Raw genomic sequence first — 24334 nt, 5'->3', positions numbered from 1 at the left:
TCTCTCTGTCTATCATAAATAAATAAATAAATCTTTAAAAAAAAAAAACATAGTAGATAGAGAAACTTCTTCGAACATAAAAGGGCATTGAGAAATGATTCCTGAAATTTTTCTTAAATCTTACATTTGAGCTTGCACTCCAGCTAATTAGAAAGCCTTCAGGGATTTTGTTGTTGTTTTTAGATGAAACATTCTGCTAGGTTTCATTAATGATATGTAGTTAATCTTTCACTTTTTACTTAGTAAATCTCTTGTAATTAATCTATAGAATATTATGCTTAAAAGATAAAAGCACTTTTTTGGTTTACCAACATTTTCTTCTCACTTCCAGAAATTATGAACAGAACTACTCTGTTCATAATTAATGGCAGTGCTCTAATAGGTCATTGCTGGAAAATTTTTGCTGTTTTTCATTTGATGTATTTACTCATTTTTGTTATTCTCCAGAAAGGGGGTTAGGGTAGTGTCCAGTGTTTAAGTGCTCTTCAGTTATGTTAATGATACATTTCCCTCCCTTTTTAATGAAGACCCAGATGTGTTTATAACAGAATGAATTATATTTGAAATAGCGTGGTTGTACTGTGTTGCATTTATAAGAAATAAAAATCAAGGGCAGCCCCGGTGGCACAGGGGTTTGGCGCCGCCTGCAGCCCAGGGCATGATCCTGGAGACCCTGGATCGAGTCCCACGTCAGGCTCTCTGCATGGAGCCTGCTTCTCCCTCTGCCTCTCTCTCTCTCTGCATCTCTATGAATAAATAAATAAAATCTTAAAAAAAAAATAAAAATCAAGAAGAATTATTTTCAAAATTTTCCATAATCTGGGAATATTATTATTTTGAACAATAACTCTTGGAGTGCCTGGCTGGCTCAATCAGAAGAGCATGTGACTCTGGATCTCAGGGTTGTGAGTATGAGCCCTATGTTGGGTTATAGAGATTACATACATACATACATAAACTTTTTTTTATTAACCTTTACTTTTTAAAGATTTTATTTATTCATGAAAGACACACAGAGAGAGGCAGAGACATAGGCAGAGAGGAGTAGCAGGCTCCATGCAGGGAGCCTGATGTGGGACTCGATCCTAGGACACCAGGATCACACCCTGGGCCCAAGGTAGGCGCTCAACCACTGAGCCACCCAGGCGTCCTCATACATAAACTTTAAAAACAAGAATTCTTATGGAGAAAAATGATATCATAAAAGAACCTTTAAATTTTTTTAAATGATTCAGATCATTAATATATCAGGTTTAGCTGATAATCTATTTAAAAAGTTTTTTGAATGCCATAGAGCACAGAATAGAAATTATCATTGTTGTGGCAATTTGTGTACCAACAATTAGATACATTTGATCTCTAAATTAAATCTTTAAAAAAAAAAAGATTTATTTATTTATTCATGAGAAACACAGAGAGGAGAGAGCGAGAGGCAGAGACACAGGCAGAGGGAAAAGCAGGCTCCATGCAGGGAGCCCAACATGGGACTCAATCCCAGGTCTCCAGGATCAGGTCCTGGGCTGAAGGCGGCACTAAACCGCTGAGCCACCTGGGCTGCCCTTGATCTCTAAATTAAATAAGCAGGAAAATATTAGATCAAATCTGCAAACCATATTAACATTGATGGATATGACTTATGCATGAAGACTATGAGAAGTGACATATTTAAATTGTAAGACTTTTAAGACTAGATCATCTATATCTGTATTTCTTTGAGAGACCATTTTAATACGTAGTTCTACAGAACTAACTTCCCAACACGTTTATTTCCTTATTAGGAACAATAATGGTGGAGTGAATTACAATTTTTACAAATCTTCTAACCTAATTTTATACACTTTCTTAAATATCATAATTCCCTTGTTTACCCTTTTAACCAGGTAATCAGGAAAGGTAAGCATTTAAAAGCCAAATACACATTAAAAGAAAAAAAAAAAAGGCTTTGACTTTTACTGCTTGCATTCTTCTTTATCAAAGAATGCAGTTGGATTTTCTCTGCTTTTCTGTGAACTAAGAAGGGTGTTTTATTTAATAATAGGGGAGAAACATAGGATTTGAAAAGTACAGTTGCTATAGGCCACCATATTGCCACTACTCAGCTGCATTCAGCTAAAGAGATTTGTGGAACATTAGGATTTGGTACTTCTGTCATTTGTGCTTTTCATTACTTTTGACTCAAAACACTTTCTATTTTATAAATCGCTTTTTCCTATCTTTAGCAGTTGGCTGTCTTTGCATGTTTTTAAAATAATAGTTACTTTAAACACTTGTTTAAAATCAGATCATAGTGCTTTCAATTTTAAGATTTTTTTATTTATTTATGAGAGACACACAGAGAGAGGCGGAGACATAGGGAGAGGGAGAAGCAGGCTTCCCTCAGGAAGCCTGATGTGGGACTTGATCCCAGGACCCTGGGATCATGCCCTGAGCCGAAGGCAGGTGCTCAAATACTGAGCCACCCAGGTTGCCCCAGTACTTTCAATTTTAAGGGTGATATAGCCATTAGTATCTCAGCTTGTGAACAGGGAAGGAAGTGATAGGAGATTCTTTAGGGGTTCCAGATTTGTTTTGGGATGATCCTATATGCATGAATTATGGTATTTTTAAAAAGATGTTTCTATGAGAAATAAGTTTCATAAGATAATATGAAAACCAAGAAGGAAATTACTGAAATTACTGAGAAAATGAGATAATAGCTTTTCTAGAAAGGTGTGCCTGGTATTTGAGAATATGTTGTTATCTCTGGTAGACTTTTCATTACTTTCTACCTTCTTCTTCTATGTTGAAGTTGAATGAAAATCCTGTACTGGGGAGCACCTGGGTGGCTCAGTGGTTGAGCGTCTGCTCAGGGCTTTATCCCGGGGTCTCTGGATCAAGTCCTGCATCAGTCTCCCCGCAGGGAGCCTGATTCTCCCTCTGCTTATGTTTGCTTCTCTCTCTGTGTGTCTCTCATGAATAAGTAAATAAAATTTAAAAAAAATCCTGTAGGGGAAGGGAGACAGGAAGTTTTCTGAATGGAAACAATGCTTAATGTGAAGGAGAGCAGTGGCTAAGAAAGCAGTTGTTAGATACATTGATTTTGAATTTCTTTTCTTTAGCCACTGATCTGGTTTCTTCTTTGTCCTATGAAATACTGGTTTGTCTAGTTCATTTTCCAGACAGCTAATTTCAATTCAAAGAAATGTTTTGCAGGGTTTGTAGGAAGACTTGTAAAGAAAATGGCATAAAGATGGAGCTCTCTGGCAACTGTTGGCAAATTACAAGGTAGCTCAGAAGTTCTTTAAGCAGGTTTCAGCCTTGTCTCTTCTTCCACCATCCCTTCTTTTCCTAACCTGTCTCTTAGATAAAAAACAAAACAAACAAACAAAAAAACTGGTTAAGAAAATTACTTGAAAACTCCAGTCCTGGTATTCATAGCTGAGGTCATTTTTTTCTAGGAAGCTCTAGCAGACTTGGCATCACTTGACAAAGGGTTATGCCCTTGAGAAGAGAAACAGACAAAGCTTCTGTCCTTGTCAGACTCTAACTTCAACTCACTGTAAACAAAATAAGCCCACTAAAGTAGGGTTTATTTCTGATTCTTCACAAACATTGTTGCTTGCTTTAAGGCACTGTCTCCCTGGCCCTATCTAGAGTGAATTATGGTTTTGTGAATTCCCAGAACATCAGCATACACATATAATTTAAATTTCTGCCTTAAAAAAAAAAAATTAAGGAAGCACCTAGCTGGCGCAGTTGATAGAGCATGGAGCTCTTGATCTCAAAGTTGTGGGTTTGAGCCCTATGTTGGGTGTAGAGATGACTTAGAATTTAAAATGTAAATAAATAACATTTTAAAAACCCAAACTTGGTTATTTAGGGCTTTTTTTTTTAAAGATTTTTTTTATTTATTCATGATAGACATAGAAAGAAAGAGAGAGAGAGAGGCAGAGACACAGGCAGAAGGAGAAGCAGGCTCCATGCCGGGAGCCCAACGCAGGATTCGATCCCGGGACTCCAGGATCATGCCCTGGGGCAAAGGCAGGTGCTAAACCGTTGAGCCATCCAGGGATCCCCTATTTAGGACTTTTTTTTTTTTTCTATTTAGGACTTTTAAGTCATGTGTAAAAATGTAAGGAACTTAAAACTTTCGTATATAGCAAAAACTCTAAATTCTAAATACTGCTCGTTTTTTAAGTTAATTTCAGTGTTCCACTACAATAAAAAATATTAGATTATAATACAGTTTGAACAGTGTGTTCAATCAAATCTTGAAAGTCATATATCTGTATTGGCAAACTGGATGGCCTTAGGTAGTTCTAGAAGGCCCAAAAGGACTTTACTGACCATGTAGCATAGATTTTCCAGTAGTGCTTTGTATATATCATCAAGGCAAAGCTCCAGCATTAACTCTAATCTACTCTGCATGTGAAGGTTTTTTATGTGTCTTGGCTTTAAATTCTAATAGTTATTTTTGGATCATCACTTTTTCAGTAAAAGAAACTCTTGTTAAAAACATGCCACTATGGGACACCTGGGTGGCTCAGTAGTTGAGCATCTGCCTTTGGCTCAGATCATGATCCCGGGATCCTGGGATCGAGTCCCACATCAGGCTCCCCAAGGGGAGCCTGCTTCTCCCTCTGCCTATGTCTCTGCCTCTCTCTGTGTCTCTCATGAATAAATAAAATCTTTTTAAAAAAATAAAAATAAAAACACCCCATTATATTGCAAGTGATCAGAAAAATCTGCCTAACAGAACAAGCCTGGGGTGAGTTTAAGAGCCCTTCAAAAGATGAGACATGAAGTATAAACCAGTTTGAATACATAATGAGAAATACATCACGATTTTTAAGAGGAGATGAAATTCACTTGAACTTGAATGGTGGCAGGTTCACCATTGCTCACTTCTTGGCTAATTCACTATCTTCATTTCTTGGTGATTTTATAACCCAAAATATTAAGTGAACACTGAATTGATGCTCAGTAAATACTTAATGAATTATTAGTGAATCCATAGTAACAAAATCATACAGTATAACAGATTATGTCATGAAGTTATTTAAAGTCCTCACTGGTTAATATAACAGATTTAACCAGTGAGGACTTTAATTAACTTCATGACATAGATCCTTTAACTGGAAATCAGGATGCAGTTGTAAAGAGTAGTACAAGAGAAATTGTGCTTATTGCAGTTCCGGAAGGTGCCTGCATCTTAAACAGTATTCACTAGGCTTTGTTTACATGTTTTCATTTAAATCTATATAGCCTACATATGTAGCATAAAAAAAAAGACGACCCCAACTTAAAAAGAAGCTACTTTTGGGGCAGCCCCAGTGGCGCAGAGGTTTAGCACTGCTGAAGCCCAGGGCGTGATCCTGGAGACCCTGGATCGAGTCCCACGTCAGGCTCTCTGCATGGAGCCTGCTTCTCTCTCTGCCTCTCTCTCTCTCTCTCTCTCTGCATCTCTATGAATAAATAAATAAAATCTTAAAAAAAAGAAGCTATTTTTGTAAATGTCCTTTGAACACCTAGCCTGAAACTCCAAGCACAGTAAGCATATAGGTTGGCAGAGCACATCATATGGTGAACTTTGATTTCAAACTAGCATAGGGAAAGCCTGTGTAACCTCGTATTAGAAAGTTTGTTTGGTATTAAACAACAGAGGAAATTTGACTTGAGATTGTATTGTGTTTTTATTTTTCTTGTGCTTATGGGGTGTGTGTGTGTGTGTGTGTGTGTGTTTGGCAGGTGGGGCAAACTTGCATAAGGATGAATAAATAAACAGCTTTTCTGCAGTCAAATGCTCTACCCCTGAGCTATACCCCCTATAAACAGCTTTTCTGAAGGCAGCAGAGCTATGCCAGTGATTCTTCACTACATCTTTTTTTTTTTCTTTTAAGAATTTAGTTAGTTAGTTAATTAGTATGAGTAGGGAAAGAATCTCAAGCAGACTCCCTGCTGAGCATGGAGCCCAACTCAGGGTTCGATCTCATGACCTGAGATCATGACTTGAGCCCTAATCAAGAGTCAGACGCTTAACTGACTCAGCACCCAGACTTCACCATATCTTGGAATTTTGCTCTAGAACTTGTAACTCCTCAGATATGAGAGCAATACCTTTAATCTTTTCAACCATGATTAAGTTCATAATTTGATCCACAGCTGTTTAGAGAAAAGGAACAAGGAATGAGAAAAAGGAGAAGGGAATGTTCAGGTGAGGACTGAAAAAATGTAAAGAAACAGGAAAGTCGGGACAGCCTGGGTGGCTCAGCGGTTTAGGGCAGCCTTCAGCCCATGGCGTGAGATCCTGGAGACCTGGGATCGAGTCCCACGTCAGGCTCCCTGCATGGAGCCTGCTTCTGTCTCTGCCTCTCTCTGTCTCTAATGAATGAATAAATAAATAACATCTTAAAAAAAAAAAAAAAAGAGGAAAGTTAGGGCCGCAGAACTTTATGTGAGAAGAAATGTGGGTGCATGAGAGAAATTGACTTGTTAGTTGTAAAACAGGAAAAGGGTGAAGGGAACACAACATGTACTTTACCCCACTTCGCCCTCAGAAAGATAATGTGAGAAGAAAGTGTTCTAGATCATTCCTGGGTCAGTTATGAAGGATGGCATGACAAGGGAGATATTTACTGGCATTTCTCAAGATAAACGTTCATGACTTCTGAATATGTCTCCAAGTATTAACCAAGAACATTACATTTAATATGTAAAGTGTGAAGTGTTGCTTTCTAAAGTCCCTAAATTCTTGGAGTAGGGCACAACAGCTGTCACCGTAACTTTAGAACACGGCCTCAACCCACACAAGACTTTATGGCCTTCTAAAGACCAAACTAACTTATCTCACACAGCTGGAGAATAACGCAGGAAAGAGTCAGAGGGTTTTATGACTTTACATAGGCCTTGAAAAATGGGCATGATTTCAAAAAGTGGATAGAATTGGAAAGAATGGCATTATTCAGAGGGAAGAGACAACATGAACTAAGATGTGTTAAGAAATGTAGAGGTAGAAAGTATGGTAAGACATTGAAGGTTATGGGAAATAGTGGGAAATAAAATGGAATCAGCTGAGTAAGGCCAGATACTAGAGAACTGTTAAAGTCAGACATTTGTTCACTTGGTTTGGTGGACAGTAAAGAGAAGGTTTGGCATTTGTACAGCGGAATAGTATTACTTTCTCCATCATCATGCCATATAGGCTATTATTTGGGAATGGAAGGATAGAGGATATGAGCGATTCTGTAGTTCTTTTGAGACAGGATGAACCTATTCAGAATGATTGTGTGGATGAAAATGAATCTAAAAAAGGGCCCAGGGATCCCTGGGTGGCGCAGCGGTTTGGCGCCTGCCTTTGGCCCAGGGCGCGATCCTGGAGACCCGGGATCGAATCCCACGTCGGGCTCCCGGTGCATGGAGCCTGCTTCTCCCTCTGCCTGTGTCTCTGCCTCTCTCTCTCTCTCTCTCTGTTTGACTATCATAAATAAGTTAAAAAATTTAAAAAAATAAAAATAAAAAAAAATAAAAAAGGGCCCAAAAAAGAAATTACAAAGAAGCTGTGCTGCCATAATAAGATCACATTTGCCAGAGAAATAATGCATCAAACATTTGGTGTTAATCAGAAAGGAACAATAGAAGATGCTATAGGGAAATCACAGCTTTTGAACAAATACTCAAAAGAAAATGTTTCTCATAGATCTAAAATTTGTCAGATAAAAGAAATAAATGAGTTTATCAAGTTTGTGATCCAGAAACCTAGTCAAGAAATACTAATTGCCAAGGCAGTTATTTATCTTAAAGTGATTGCAGGTAACAAGAAGCATAGTGTCCCAGAATTAGAGTTCAAGGGCAGTTTCAAGTGGTCTGGGAGAATGATGCTTCAAAGTGGGTCAGCCTCACGGTAAAAAACCAGCGTAGCTCCTCGGTGCTGAATGATGCTGGTGCAAGACCCATCTCTGTAGTACTGCAGTCTAGCTTCAGGTAAAACCACTTTATATGTGGGTCAGATAGGCAATTTTTAAAAATGCATTTTTCTGTAGCAGTGAACAGAATGGGCAAGAAACTTGAATAGGGGGGCACCTAGGTGCACAGTGGTTGAGTGTCTGCCTTCAGCTCAGAGTGTGATCTCTGAATCCTTGGATTGAGTCCCACATTGGGCTCCTTGGAGGGAGCCTACTTCTCCTAATGCCTATGTCTCTGCCTTTATGTCTCTCATGAATGAATAATAAAATCTTTAAAGAGAGAGAGAGAGAGAGAGAGAGAAACTTGGATAGGTTGTGAAACTTATATATATATAAAAAAACTCATCACATTATGAGAACCTAAGTCTTCAGTTGTTGTTTTTGAAGTGCTACACAGTAGCCAGAGCATGCCCTCAGCCTGATTGTATGAATTCAAAAAAGAGGCTGCAGGAATGTGGACTTGCCTTAGACTAGTATAGAGTTCTTGTTTAAAAACAAAAATCAAGGGGATCCTGGATGGCTCAGCGGTTTGGCACCTGCCTTCGGCCCAGAGCGTGATCCTAGAGTCCTGGGATCGAGTCCCACATCAGGCTTCCTGGATGGAGCCTGCTTCTCCTCTAAGTCTCTGCCTGTGTGTGTGTGTGTGTGTGTGTGTGTGTGTGTGTGTCATGAATAAATAAATAAAATCTAAATGAATTAATGAACAAAAATCAAGCGTGCTGATTTTAGATTTTTTTTTTATGGATATAACCTGTCACAGGGGGGAAAAATGTATAAATGTAGTACTGACCTGGCTAATGTGAAATAATGATTTCAGAAGGTGTGGTCTAGATATTGGTAACCACCTGTGTTAAAATCCACACTGACTGGGGTCCCTGGGTGGGTCAGTCAGTTAAGCATCCAACTCTTGGTTTCAGCTCAGGTCCTGATCTCAGGGTTGTGAGATCAAGCCCGACATCAGGCTCTACTCTACTCTCTTCGTGGAATCTGCTTAAGTTTCTCTCTCCCCCTGCCCCTCCCCATGCTCGCACACACTCACTCATACACTCTCTCTTTTTCAAATAAATAAATAAATAAATCTTTTAAAAAAAGAAAGAAAGAAAGAAAGAATCCGGGATCCCTGGGTGGCGCAGCGGTTTGGCGCCTGCCTTTGGCCCAGGGCGCGATCCTGGAGACCTGGGATCGAATCCCACATCGGGCTCCCGGTGCATGGAGCCTGCTTCTCCCTCTGCCTGTGTCTCTGCCTCTCTCTCTTTCTCTCTGTGTGACTATCATAAATAAATAAAAATTAAAAAAAAAAATTAAAAAAAAAAAAAAGAAAGAAAGAATCCACGCTGACTGGTTGCTTTCTGGCAGTCAGGCACTGGGACCACATGGAAAATTAGAAACTCTGTTATGTTTTTGGCATGGGATTTAATCTCAGTACATTGATAAAGGCTTCCAAAGGAGTTCAGATAAAAAGTGGGACTGATGATGAGCTTCAGTAGTGATATGAAGCAGAAGAGGAAGACTCGAACAACAGCAAAGACAAGACTACAAATAAATAGCAAGGACATCTGTGATTTAAAATTTGAGCAAGGGGATAGTAAGTATAAGAACATTTCATGTTTCATTCCACAGGGTAAATAAATACTATTTTTCAATACCATTGTATATTCAAGCTGTATTTGCCAAATTTATCTAATTATAAGATAATTGGGACCCTTGTCAAAAACAAAAATTTTCATATCTCCTAGAATCAGTTTCCAGGCATGGGCCTAGGGTACTGTATTTTTGACAAATGGTCCAGATGAATTATATACTCAGCCAATTTCAGGAAGCACTGACTTATGCCAATTCAATGTGCCTGAATGTTGGCAAGTTGTCATAATGTTAAGCTAATGTGTTACATAGAATTTTCTTCAAGTGATAGATGTTACAATATCATGTGGCAATAGAATTATGATAAATATTAATGTTGACAAACTCATAATTTTAGGGTTAATAGCTTATCCTCTGTGTTAAATTTTCCTGTTCTGTAACAGGTATTAGGTGTCATCATGTGGAAGTAAAGACCCAGTGAAAAATAGAATTCCACATCCCCACCTCAAAGGTCCTGTCTTCCTTCCAGGAATGCAAATTCTCAAGGAGACTTTGCTCATCTAAGAACATTCACATGTGTCCTCAAAGTACTGAAACTTCTACAGCTATCTTTTTGCAGTTCAAGTGTACATACATTTTATCTGAAGGTCAGCCTAAAGGAAATGTCTTAGAAGAAAGGCACCTTTTCCTCTTAATGGTTATTTTTTCTTTGGATAAAAATCTTGTACTTGCAATCTGTGGTATTGTAATAAAATAGTCCAGTACCTGTTAAGTGTTGCCAAATGGAGATTCTCAAAAATATCTAAGCTGGCTTATTTGTTTGATTTTTTTAATAACTGGTGGTTGTTTCTACTTCTCCAAACCTATTGGTCTTTTTGTTGTAAGCAAGTCTGGTCACAGTTCCCAAATAAGAAACAAATCACACTGTCCTGCATTTCTCAAAAACTGTTGACAATCTAACTAGGCAAGACAGAAACACACAGAAAATAAAATAAGTGTACCAGACACCGCCTTGCAGTGTTACAGCATGGGAGTGATACAGTAAAACCTAAATTCCCAGTAAAGAGAGTGTATAATCAGTAAACTTAAAAAAAAAAAAAAATCAGTACACTTATGAACAAAATACAATTGTTTTTCTCTCTGACAAAGGCAAGAATGTGACAAACTTTCTGGCATCATATAAGAAAGGCACACACATAACTATCTGCTTCTTTCTTCATTTCCCTCGCAGGCACATTCCTATGTGACCCCCCCCCCTACTTCTTTTGCACACTGTCATGCTTATATGTTATTTCTTATAAGCATCTTGAAGTTTTCTTGAGGCTCTCTCTCAGACTCCTGAGGCAGATATAATCAGGACAGGTGACTAAGCATCAGAGGAACTGGGATCAAATCAGAGTCAAACTCTCAGGGGACTCCTACTTTCTAGTCACGAGAGGATGGGGATTTGTGTTGGCTTAGGCTCTGAGAATCCATTTGTTTTCCTCTGTATCCCAGTATGGGCCTTCCAAGTCTCCTCTTGCCCCTGCCTCCCCATCTCCAGTGCCATTCTCCTCTGCCATGACCAAGCAGCAAGGTCAACAGAGTACCTGAACTTTTATTGCAAGTGAAAGAATTGAGGCACACAACACATGTATTGGCAAGATGAATCACATACCTATCCTCAGCTCTTTCATCCCTGGGCAGACATAAGCTTAAAACTCTACATTTCCAGGGGCTCCCCTTGGTTGTACTCCTTTGCATCAGACCTTTCTTCTGGGCTCTGTTCTTTAAAGTTCTTCATACTTCAAGGCTTGACTACCACTCTTAGATTTGGATTTCTAGAAAAAAAATAGCCTTTCCTCTGAAAGTTCTTCATTCTTCATTTCTTCCCTTCTTGTCCTATTTCACCACTTCTCAAGAAACTGCTGTTTCAAAAACAGTATTCCCAACCTAGGAAGCCTTCCCTGAGCTCTGCCTGTGTACATACCATTTTATTCCTGCTTTGTCCTATCTCTTGCCCTAAAGGCTTACGGGAAGTTGGTCTTCTACTCCTTGGCTTTTTGTTCCACCTCCCATTCCTCTGGAAAATAAAGTTCTAAAAATAGTCTCCCATCCACCATTTTCCCTTGGAAACCCTATTTGTGAATTTATAGAGCACATTTGCATATTATCAGTAATCATTGTCTTAATATTTGGTTCTGTATAGTTGTGTTTTAATAAAGCTTTGCTGTCATATTTGAAGATTGGCCCTCAAATCTAGCTTACTTGGGGAAGCTCATGTCTCCACCTTTGCCATTCAAGACTGAACTTAGATGGAAATGTGCACTAAATAGTACATCTTAAATTTTATTTATATATATACACACACACACGCACACACATATATATATATATTATAATAATTTTTTTTTTGGTCTTTTGCTAGACCGTGCAAATGCATTGGCCAGGCTGTTGGAAGGCTTTGCCAGAGTTCGAGTTTGAGCTGTTTGTTTAGAACTGTTGTGTCTGACCCTGAGAGGTTGTCTGTTTTAGGTGTAAGTATCGGTGTGGATGTGCTGTAGTTCATATTCAGGCCTCCATTACTTTTTACGAGTTCAGGATCTCTACTGTGTTTTTGCCTGGTTGAAACTCAGTTATAAAATATTCATCCAGAAAGATGTCTGATCAATATTCATCTGTTAAATCTGCTTTCTTTACTTTCATTTCAGATTTGTCCAATATGTGCAGCATTACCTGGAGGCGATCCTAATCATGTCACGGATGACTTTGCAGCTCATCTTACACTTGAACACAGAGCCCCTAGAGATTTAATATCCTTTTAAGAGGCAAGAAGGGATAGAGTTGTTTGTAATGTTTGTTACTTTGATTATTTTTAAGGACAACATACTCAAAGAAAACTAACCTCCAAATTATTTTAGTTTATTAGACCTTTCCTAAAAATGATTCAGTGTTGAGATACAATTTATTTCTCTTTTTATATGCTATGACTGTCACATGAACAACGCTCATTAAGTGAAAGTTGCCTTGCTCATCATCTTCACTCCATTACAGTCATTTTTTTTTTAAAAGACTGACTAGGTTAAAAGTTTTCAGCCGGGTGTTTTCATTACAAAAGAGGAAGATGCTAATATAAATTAAAATCTAAGTAAATATAAAGAGAATTTATTTGCATTCTCTCCCTGTGCCCTCTTGCCTTGCCCTGTTACAGGTGGGTTATGAGTGGGGATGCATGTTGGGGCTGCTTTCCCTTTTGGAGTCCTCTTCTCCGGAGAGTCATTCCCCGCCCAGTCTGAGTCGGACAGCATAAGGTCAGATCCAGCTCCAAAGTCCTTCCCTACTTTCCTTTCTGCTTCCCCTTTGCAAGTCTATCTCTCAGCAGTTGCTGGTGACGTTCCATATAATCTTCAAGAGGTTAGCGGCCCACCAGAGTAATTAATTTTATACACCCTGTGCTTCTTGTTTCAAGTTACGAATTATTTTTCTAAGACTATCCCCAATCAACAGGGGTCTGTTTTCATGTAAAGATGTCAGTGTTCATTATAGTTCAAAGCAATTCAGGAGCTATTCACAACTTTTCTCTTTGCCAGATTTCATTCTGATTCCTTTGATTGCCTCCTGGCAATCATAATTCAACCTTAGTCCTACTGAGGAAGAAACTGGTTCGATGATTTTCTTGACCCACAGCTCCTCTCCCTTGCTTATATGGTTCCTCATTTTCTAACTGGAAATATGGTCCCTCGGAGTTAGGGGAAAATGAGAAAACTAATGGAAAGATAAAGACATAGAACTAACCTAAGAAATTAGAATGTCAGTCAGACCTGAGCCAAGAGCCAGTCAAAGGGCTAGTATTCACTGAACAGAGGAAACCACTTTTCCTCTCTCCTAAGTGCTGAGGACACTGAAAGCATAATGAAGAGAGTGTGTGTGTGTGTGTGTGTGTGTGTGTGTTTTAGGAGAATAAGAAAACCCAGATGGTCAAACAAATACTTAAGTCTTTGAGTTGCTTCATACTTTATATAAAAGAATCTTACAACAATATCCAGAGGGTTATGCTTGATCCCTGTTTCCCTTGATCTTCATGGAGAAGCTAGGCAAATAACTTAAAGCCAAACTGTTATCCTGAACTTTTTCAGCAAATTCAAGGAATTCTAGTGAAATTGTTATCCATATTCCATGTCATCTATATCCATTTTTGTGAAATTATAAGAATCTCTGGTTATCAAGAGAAAATGAAATTATGCAAAATTAAGAATAAGAGAAGGCATATGTTACATTTTAGATTCCTAACAAGTATTACCATGAGGTTCTAGAAAACAAAATGTTTACACTGCACTCAACACTGGAAATATACTGATTTTTCAGGTGCTTCAGGTGCTACTGTATGGTGACTTTGTCATGAGGGAGTGGTTTCTCTCGAAGCCTCATAAGCATCAGAACTTTTTTCTTTTAAACTGTTTTGATGGAACTCTTCCTAAAGTGCACTTTTGATACCCAGATGCTTTTTGAAAACAAAGTACAATGATCATAACATCACTTTCTGTAGAACCCAAACCATGATCCTGAGTACCGTGATGAGATGTGCACATTCTGGTGGCACCTGAGGGCTTCATGGAGCTACTCAGCCTGTCCCTGAATGACTCCAAACTCATCAGCTATGAACTGGGAAGCCAGCAAAAAGTTATTGTGTACTTTATAGATGTTCTGTGTGCTGCTTTGAAAGAGAAGTCTCTTTTACAATGATAGCTGGCGTTTCCCACATGCTGGCCATCGTGGAAATGCAAGATTGTCTTCATGAGTTTGGGTAGCTGTCTGCTATTCGGGATGTTCTTTAGTTTGAGTTAGCTGTAGGAGATGGGGGAGGCTGCTGCATATGTGACTTGTTGAGAAATGTGGCATTACTCTCTGTGTGTCCACCTATACAAGAAATTCAACTCCAGTCTGCTGTCTTCTAGCAGCATTGAAGAAGAACTTGATAGATTAATAACCAAAAGGAATCTTTTACTCCTGAATTTAAATTATTTGTACTGTTCCTTTCTCTTTACAGATGATAATTGAGATTTGATTAGTACAGCTTTCCTCAGATATTAAAAATGATGCTTATTAATTCTGGTTACTTCAATATGAACATATATGATATTCTTTACCGAGGTCAGAGTAAGGAGATGCCTCACGTGGGTATCTGACCTGACAGCACCTTTCACCGCATCTGGTTATTGTAGCTGGAGCCTAAGAAGAAATTTCTTCCTCCCTGGAAAACCTTTTTCCCCTTTAAAAACACGCACGCGCGCGCGCGCGCACACACACACACACACACACACACACACATTGCTTTATATTTGAGTGTCTTTTTTTAGAGTTAATAGCCCTCATAGATATGGTTGTAACATTTGCATTCTAAATGAATGTGCTGTTTTTAAATGTTTATGGTTTAGGAAATCTGCATGTCTATCTAGCAAGGGCTCAAGTGATTTTTTTTTCTTTCTGTGAAATACTTGGGTTCTTTTCTTAACTTTGGAGTTATGATGAATCGAGTGGTGTTCGACATGTACGTAGAATGTTTCACCCTGGCCGGGGATTAGGAGGTCCTCGTGCTCGTAGATCAAACATGCACTTTACTAGCAGTTCTACTGGTGGACTTTCTTCTTCTCAGAGTTCATATTCTCCAAGCAATAGGGAAGCCATGGACCCTATAGCTGGTAAGTTAGTTTCATGTTCGTAAAGGAAATGGCCAGGGAGGGGGGCCTCCCTTTAAAAGTTTTTGGTGGATTTTGTGTTTTTAGTCTCTCATCATGCTTCTGTATTCATAGAATTTCCCCACATTTTATAAGTCTAAAATCTGGTAAAGGTAGATAATATATAGTAGTTCATTCTAGCATTTCTTTAAGTGCTTAGAGCAGAAGATAATAAGAAGTGGCTCTGGGTTCTCTATTCGTGGCCTCCATTGAAACTCCAGAAAATGATAAAAGACTTCAGAGTTGAAAGACCTCCAGAATTCCATGGTTCAACCTCCACAAGCACATGGATGCTAAGACTAATGGACAAGCTAAAGAATTATGTTTTTCTCATGGAAGGAAGTAGAGTAGGAATTTCTCTGTTCTTGCCTTGATTTGAGAACTGTATGCTTAGGGAACATACTGAAAAGTAAATATTTTAATAGCTTAGGAAAATCTTATTTTAAAAAGCAACAACATTAAAAAAAAAAAGAAGAAAACATTTGAACATGTAGTTCATAGCCAAGTCCATGAGTCTAATACATGGCCAACTGAGGAAGCCAGTAGTAGAGTCAAAATATAAGGTCAGAGATCACAAGAGCCTGAGGCTATAAGACACACCAAGCACAGCCAGGTGGTGAGACCCTGGAAAGCCTGCATAAGTTCTGAAATGTGTGCACGTGGTACAATATGCATCTGCAAGTTGTGATGCATCTTGCAGAACATGCTGAAACCCTGGTAAGTGTACATCTGCGATACCAACTAGGAACAGTTTTACTCATAAAATGTTCTTAGAAATGTACAGACATACAGATATAAAATCTTAATTCTAAATGTGCTTTGGGCATTTGAATGTGCAGTAAGCCCTATAAACTGAATTTTGGATATTTAAAAAAATATTTCTTCATCCAAAGGGAATATTTACATGCTGTCTTTGGTAGCAAGCTCTAAAAGTTAATTTCCAGAAGCAGAATTCAAAAGTGAGAGATTCTCTCCATGCAGTTTTTTTCTGTCAGTGAAAATTTGTTTATTTTAGTGATGGACTATATGAAAGAATGGTATAAGAACCCCTGGGATAGGGGTACCTGGGTGGCTCAGTGGTTGAGCGTCTGCCTTTGACTCAGATCATGATTCCGGGGTCCCCGCAGGGAGCCTCCTCCCTGTGCCTCTGTCTCTGCTTCTCTCTGTCTCTCATGAATAAATAAATAAAATCTTTAAAAAAGAAAGAAAAAAAAGAACCCCTGGTATAAAGCAATAGTGAGCAAGAAAACATAAATGTACCCTGTTAATGAGTTTTAATGATGAAGAGCATTTGCCAGCCAGGAAATGTCTATGAGGTAGCCATCATCAATTCCATGGAAGTGAGGTAGGGAGGGACTCCCCCACACACACACACAGACGGGAGAAAGCAATTCCTGCAATTTACCTGGATGGGAACTTGGGGACATAGGATATTGCTCTTGATGAGTACAACCTCACTGAAATAAGAGCGTCTGGATTGTAACAGGCCACTAACTAAGCTGTCCAGTCAGGAGCCATTCAGCCTTACTGAGTATCGCCAGTGGTACTCTGGTACTGTCAAATGGCAATACCAGAAAGTACCAGAGAGAGAAGGCAAAGGTGAATGGTACAAAGAGTCACAGAGAGAAATGACCCAGGCGGGCAGCCCCAGTGGCGCAGCGGTTTGGCGCCGCCTGCAGCCCAGGGTGTGATCTTGGAGACCCGGGATCGAGTCCCACATCGGGCTTCCTGCATGGAGCCTGCTTCTCCCTCTGCCTGTGTCTTTGCCTCTCTCTCGCTCTCTCTGAATGAATAAATAAATAAATTTAAAAAAAAAATAAATTCTTAAAAAAAAAAAAAGAAAAGGAAAGAAATGACTCAGGCCTCTTAAATATAATTTTGATCATCATTCAATTGTTAAGTAATACTAAAGGCCTACTGTGTGTTGGGCACCATTCTAAGAGCTGGGAATATCATAAACAGTAGACATGATCCCCGCTTTCACAGAGTTTGTATTGAGAGAATTTATGTTAGGATCAGACCATCAGATAATCCACTTAAATTTTTTTAAATACTAAGAGAAAGTATGGCTAAATTAGTCCATTAAGCAACAGTCTGTTATATTTTACTTCAAAAATAATTGTATGTGGAGTCATGTATTTGCATTCCCCATACACAATAGCTTCTGCCTCCAGGAGGCATTCTAAAAGATTCTGAGGGCTGCTTGGCTGGCTCAGTCAGTAGAGCATGCAACTAGTTCAAGCCCCATGTTGAGTATAGATTACTTAAAAATAGAATCTTTAAAAAATAAAATAAAACAAAAGGTATTGAGCTTCTTGGGGCACCTGGCTGACTCATTTAATAGGGCATACAACTCTTGATCTCAAGGTTGAGTCCAAAAAATAAAAAAAATAAAGGTTGTGAGTCCAAGCCCAATGTTGAGCAGAGAGATTACCTTAAAAATGGACAAATAAAAATAAAAGGTATTATGCTCCAAGCTGAAACTTTATGTTGCCATGGATACCTGTCTGTTGACAATCATTTCTAATATTCCTCTAAAAGAGTGATCTTCAGCATTTTGTTTTCCACAGTATTTAAGGAGATGTTAATTACCTTCGTTTCCATTGGCAGAGCTTTTATCTCAGTTATCAGGAGTGAGACGTTCTGCAGGAGGACAGCTTAATTCTTCTGGCCCTTCCGCTTCTCAGTTACAACAACTGCAGATGCAACTGCAGCTGGAACGGCAGCATGCCCAGGCAGCACGACAACAACTGGAGACCGCACGCAACGCAACCCGGCGTACTAACACAAGCAGTGTCACCACTACAATCACACAATCCACAGCAACAACCAACACAGCTAACACAGAAAGCAGTCAGCAAACTATCCAGAATTCCCAATTTCTTTTAACAAGGTAGTTTATTTATCAGTACAACTTTGTTTGAGGAGTGTTTTATTAGCACTATGCAGTCTGCAATGATCTTTTCTCTTTTGTTGTGCCTTGTATTTGTTCTTGAAGATTCGAGGTTTGATCAAACCATTAAAACTCCTAAATCTAATCAAAATTACATATTCAGTATTTCCCCAAGAATATGAAAAGTAATGATTATTTTAGAGAAAGTAGGAGTGCTGGTGGTCTTGTTCAACAGTAAATTATTATCTAATGTGAATTTTTTCCCTTATATTGCCCATAAAACCAAAACCTTAAAGGATTGAAAACTGGGACACCATATCATTACATTTCGGGGACACATGAAGTACATTTACTGTCATAATTAACATTGCCCTTTTTTTTTTTTTTTTTTTTTGCCAATTGCAGTTAGCTATGAAATACTAAAAGATACAAGAGAGGATTTCATAACACAGTGGTTTTCTCCTGAGAATTTCCAAAGGTTTTAAAGCCTTACATTTGCCACAAACAAAAGTAACAGTTTTTAAAGAGTTCACCATGGTGTAAAAAACAGTATACACAACTGGGTGGAATAGAGTTACCAGCTTCTGAAAACTACCATTAGCCACTAAATATATTCCTCTCCCAAGCCTATCAGAGTCTTATGTGACTTTTAAGAATATAAAGGATTTTCGAAAAAGCAGTAATGAGTAGACTTAGGCTTAACCTGGACTGATCTGGGCTTAAGTAAAAAACTGTGAAGTGAAGAAGATGAGTGTAATGTATTGGTTATCTTCAAACTGATATTTGAAGACAATGTTGTTTCTCTGTGTATTTCTTTTATATCATACTTTTAAAAATATTAGTACAGTAGTACATATGCATAGTTGTAAATAACATGTGAATGCAGAATAAAAAATGTTTGTAGACGTCTGTCTAGAGCCTCGGGTTTGCCACTTACTAGTTTGGACTTTTGGCAAGTCACTTCACTTCTCTTAACCTCAGTTCTGTCATTGCTGGCCCCTTAGCTTTGCCGCATGGAAAAGAGAATTGTTTTAAGGATGAAATGGAATTTTGGTATGTGTATGGTCTGGCTCAGTATCTGGCATATAATATAGGCCCAATTAATGATTCCCATGATTATCATTTGTTATGGATCTAAGGAGGAAGTTTGAAGTGGAGGAATCTACCACAAATAGAACTAACAGTGTATATATCCACAAAGAGTCCACTCACCTGTGGATGGAATGAATGTCTTTGGAAAAGACATCTTCCCACCCTTGACCCATTCTATTTTTTAGCTCCAAACTCAGTGGGCTTGATTTGGGGTTTTTCTCTGTGTCATTATTCTATCAGACACCCAGCTCCCAGGGCATGGTATGGGTAGCCATTCGTTGAGCTGCCTTCCTTGGATTTTGGTTATAGCTTTTTGAAGAGCCCTTTCGGTCATCTGATACAGCACATAACACAGTACCTTGCAATTTGCAAGACCACTTTTCCCATCTCTCATTGTATCATCTGATGCTGGCTCATATGATTTACCTTAGGCAATATTTCCAAAAAATATTCCCTGGAACTTTATATATTCTAAGGAACATGTATAGTTACTTATGTTCAGTTTTTTTTCCTGATGAATAATTTTGGGGAAGATTAGCAAAAGCAGTTTATTTACTGTTGGGCATCTCAGAACTGTAAATAGATCAGCATGCATTATGAATCTTCAAGGCAGGAGAGCTTCAAGGCTGCAGTGTTTCCATAGAAAAAGCCTGGATTTTGGTCACAAAGCCATTGCATGATATATGTAGGACCTAAGTCTTATCTTTGGCTTCTTTGACCAGGGACAGTTCCTGTTCACATTGCCCTGGAATTCATGAGGAGAAACAATTTCTTTGGGATCCAAAATTGTTGACCTTTGAAAAAGTGTTTGTTTCAGTGCTTATGTCAGATTTCAGTCTTTTGGTGATGGAGTCAACTAGTTTTGCTAACTCAGTTTGAAAATCTTCATAAGCTTTGCAGTTATTTCTAGATCCCAAACAAAGTTTGGCCCATTCGGAGATATAGCCCTAGTACCAGATTTTATTGCTTTTCGGAAGTGAAATATTTTCTCTGTTATTTCCTTAAAGTAAAAACAGTAATGTCATGGGGCATCCCAATTCACATGGGGCGCCTGGCTGGCTCAGTTGTAGAGCATGTGACTCTTGATCTTGGGGTCATGAGTTCAAGACCCACATTGGTTGTAGAGCATACATTAAAAAGGGAGGGGAACTCCTGGCTGGCTCATTTGATGGAGCATGAGATTCTTAATCTCGAGGTTGTGAATTGGAGCCCCACATTGCATGTAGAGATAACTTAAAAATAATATCTTAAAAAACCAAACAGACAATTAGTACTGTTGCAATGACTTGCAAAGGGTTGGGTACCTCAGCCCGTATATGTCTGGTTTGTTCACTGTGTAGGCAGCCTTCTGTATATCATCAGTCATTTCCTTTCAGTGTGGATTTAATGGCTTTCTATAATTACCTTCCAGATTCTTTTGCTTTCTTTAAGTTCTGAAATTTAGATCTTTTTGTTTGTTTCTGAGCCATAGATCCAATCATTCAGTGGCTTTGAGCTTAATGACTGGGAGATTTTGAGTGTGTCTGTTAACCTCTGCTTCAGTTTCTTCTTCCTGTAAAATGTTAAGAATAGTGCCTAATTCATAGAGTTAAGACATAATATATACAAATAGCACTTACAGCAGAGCCTGACCCTTAGTAAGGGCCCAGTGTATAGTGTTATTTTGGGATGCCCCTGCGCCTTTCAGCTTAGGTAGGACAGCAGATAGCCGGGGCCTGTCCATGGGAGAGCGTGGGCTTGAAGTGTACCTTCTCTGGGACCGGGACCTGTAAGCACATGCCTGCTCTGGGTGTCTTTGCACTGTCACCATCTTCTCTGCGTTTGGTTACTTTTCCTGCCCCCAGGGCTCCAGCTAGTTGTCTTTTCTTTCCTTGACACTAAAAATGTAGAGAAATAAAATCACAACCGAAACTAAGCAGAATTCTGCTTATGTCATTTATCATGTTACTAACAAGAACTCAGCTCTTCACATCTGTTCAGTATTCATGCGGATGAGCCAAGTCTCCCAGCATCATGCAGGTCTCCTGAGTGTGTGGAGCAGATGAGCCCCCTGGGCCGCTAATCCAGCCGGATCCTCACTCCCCTGTAGGAGAAGTGGAGGGGGTGCGCGGTGTGCCCATGTGTGTTTTCTTGCCCTCTCAGGCTTCGGGACAACTCTTCATTTTGGGAGGGATTAGATGCAAACAATAGAAAACTCAAAGGAACTTTGAGGATTTTTTCAGCTCAGTGTTCTAGTCACTAGTTTTTGTGACCAGGGTTACTCCTTTCCTTCTCTTTACTGCCCACAGGTGACATTCTGATTAGGAAATCACTGCATCCCCAAGCATATTACCTATTAGAAATTTTGTTCTCCTCAGAAAAATGTTTGCCACTGTTTTTTTCTGGAGGGGGTGTGAGAAGTCTCGGTGTGTTTTTTCTCACTGAACCTGGTTAAAGAAGCATAGATTTGCACCTGCGGGTAACAGTGTTGCTGCAGGTGTGGGGAATTCATCTCAACACAATGAAGCTGACAGATGAGAGCCAAGTGTTCCAACACTGTCTCAGGGTCTGAGTTTTGCCACCTGTAAAGCTGGCACAGGACGAGACATTGTTGAAATCAGCCCTGCTGTTGTTCGTTGCATTTTACCCACGAGATCTCTTCTTTTTAACTTACGCAGGTTGAATGATCCTAAAATGTCTGAAACGGAGCGCCAGTCCATGGAAAGTGAGCGCGCAGACCGCAGCCTGTTTGTCCAAGAGCTCCTTCTGTCTACTTTAGTGCGTGAAGAGAGCTCGTCCTCCGACGAGGATGAACGGGGGGAGATGGCCGATTTTGGTGCTATGGGCTGTGTAGATATTATGCCTTTAGATGTTGCTTTAGAAAACCTAAATTTAAAAGAGAGTAATAAAGGAAATGAGCCTCCACCACCTCCTCTTTGATGACATCCCAATTCGCAGACAATGTCCTCTGTGCTGTATTTGCCAATGAAAGTGGACAACAACTATCTTGGGTTTGTTTGGTGATTGTAATTTCAGGTCTGTCACTCTTGTTACATTGTGTACATTCAAAGGAAGAGAGAAAATATATATGATAATCATTTCCACTTAACTAATTTTTACTTCTAGCAGGTAAATGTAGGTAGCAGTGCAGGGGTGATCTCTGCTTCCTGTACCTTGACATGCAAAAGGCTCTCCTAATACTCCACATTCAAACTGAAGAGGAAAATTGAAATCTCTAATGAAGCTGCTGTGTGTATTTATGAATATTAATGAATAAAAACTGCTTGGATGGTTTACCTTAACTACTGCATGAGGTTTTTTGCAGCGTGCATGAGTTTTAGTGACCTTGTTATTTAAAAAATTAAATACAAGGAGTAAAACTTAAACAAACATAAAAGCCCAAAGCTTTCCTGAGCATTATTCAATGGTTACACGGCAGAAGAGTTACATGGCAAAGTAGCTTTTGAATAATGTCTGCCCGAGTCACCTTTCTTTGTGTGCCTCCTACGCACAAAGCCAGCTCTGCAGCGGAGTCTGGGGGTCGTAGCCAGGGGTCGCACTCTGCCCTGTGTGGCTGTCCTGTCGCCCTGTTAGTCATCCTACCTGTGTGGAGCTCAGCCTGTCTCTTTAACTCATCTGTAGAAGACACACCAGTAAAGCGACTGTCGGAATCTGCTGCAGGGCGTTTGTGTGCCCTAGAAACAAATCCTGTTCATATGTGTTGAAAGTTTTTACTTGTTGTGGTTGTTTAAAATTTTTTTCAATTGTTAAATATGTTTTATTCAGGTGTAGATGAATTTCATTTATTCACTGTTCAACAAAGTTAACCTGAATTATGTTGTCTTTGTTTTTGAAAAATCTCACATTCTCAATCATATTTTGCGTTATTTATGTACTTGCTTCATAGTTTGCTGAGACAGATCAGATCAGGGGAGCTTTGAGGATTTGCCTTCCCAGGTTTTGTCAGTATATCACAACCAAATTCTTAATGCTAACTCTAGCACCTTTTTATTTATTGGGTTTTTTCTGGCATAAAAAGTAAAGCCTTTTAGTTGAATCATGCCACCTATATGCCTATATTATTAATCCTATCTGTAAAAAAAAAATGTACAGCTTTTTTGGGTTTGTTTTTGGGGATTTGGAGGGGCTGGGATATTTTTTATTTTCTGTTTCAGTTTTTGTGCATAGACTTTCACAATAGCTCCAAGGCAGGGACAGCGGGTTTGGGGGTCGGGGGGCAGTTTTTGGAATGTAAATTTAGGACTTTTAAAAAAGGTGCGCACAGCTTCTGATAAATTTATAACTAGACTTAACCGAATCATGTCGTGTTCCAGTTCTCCTTTCTCAAGTCTCCTCTCTTTCTCCTGTCATCCTTTTTCCTTTCCCATCTGTGTTTCTCTCCGTTCCTCCACCATGACAAGCATACAGACTTGAATGCCCTGCGGTGTTCTTCTGAGAACTGTGAAGTCCATGTTCGTCCAAATGTAACCAAAAAAGAAGTCACCCCACATGTCTAAAAACTGTTGCTTCTCCTCCTCTGAAACTTCAGACTCGAACAATTTCCAAATATAACAGCTTTGTTTTATTTAGTTTCTGTGATGGAAAATGTTTTAAAGGAAAATTTTACACCAGGCTTCTGGTTATACTAGAAGTCAAATCCAGTAGGGATTTTCTTTTTCTTTTCTTTTTTTCTTTTCTTTTTTTTCTTTCTTTCTTTCTTTCTTTCTTTCTTTCTTTCTTTCTTTCTTTCTTTCTTTCTTTCTTTTTTTTTTTTTATCGTTGAGACGTTTCAAAAACCAGTTTTCAAGCTGTGGTCTTTTCAAACACATCTTCTGCACATAAGTCACACATTTCAATAAAGCATTTTCAAGACTGTTGATCACTTGAATTTCTTTGCTGTTGATGAATTAGCCTAACTCTTATTCAGGGATATTATTATATCTCCAACCCAGGATTTTTTTTCCTTTTTATGCTAAACGTGGAGGTCCTGATTTTGTGTGAATGCATTACTTTGGATGTGAGAAACAGAAATTGCCAATAATGTGCTTTCCTTTTCTGCACAAATTCTGGGAATATGTAAGATCCTTCCTTTTTTTAACATGGTTTGAAGGAACAACTGTAAGTCCATTCAGGGC

General features: G+C 39.0%; 1 protein-coding gene across 1 annotated transcript in view; it reads left to right on the top strand.

Moving 5' to 3' along the window:
* The window catches only part of KCMF1 (potassium channel modulatory factor 1), an 81418-nt gene extending 57342 nt beyond the window's left edge, over positions 1-24076 (top strand). Inside the window, exons 4-7 of the mRNA XM_049095351.1 lie at positions 12212-12313; positions 15025-15199; positions 17846-18128; positions 21878-24076. Of these exons, the coding sequence (XP_048951308.1) occupies positions 12212-12313; positions 15025-15199; positions 17846-18128; positions 21878-22139 (822 nt within the window). The 3' untranslated portion in view covers positions 22140-24076. The remainder of the gene's footprint in view (positions 1-12211; positions 12314-15024; positions 15200-17845; positions 18129-21877) is intronic.
* The last annotated feature ends 258 nt before the right edge of the window (positions 24077-24334 follow it).

Source organism: Canis lupus, chromosome 17 (assembly GCF_003254725.2).
Source record: "Canis lupus dingo isolate Sandy chromosome 17, ASM325472v2, whole genome shotgun sequence".
Taxonomy (NCBI): Eukaryota; Metazoa; Chordata; class Mammalia; order Carnivora; family Canidae; genus Canis; species Canis lupus.
This window is presented reverse-complemented; position numbering and strand designations above follow the sequence as displayed.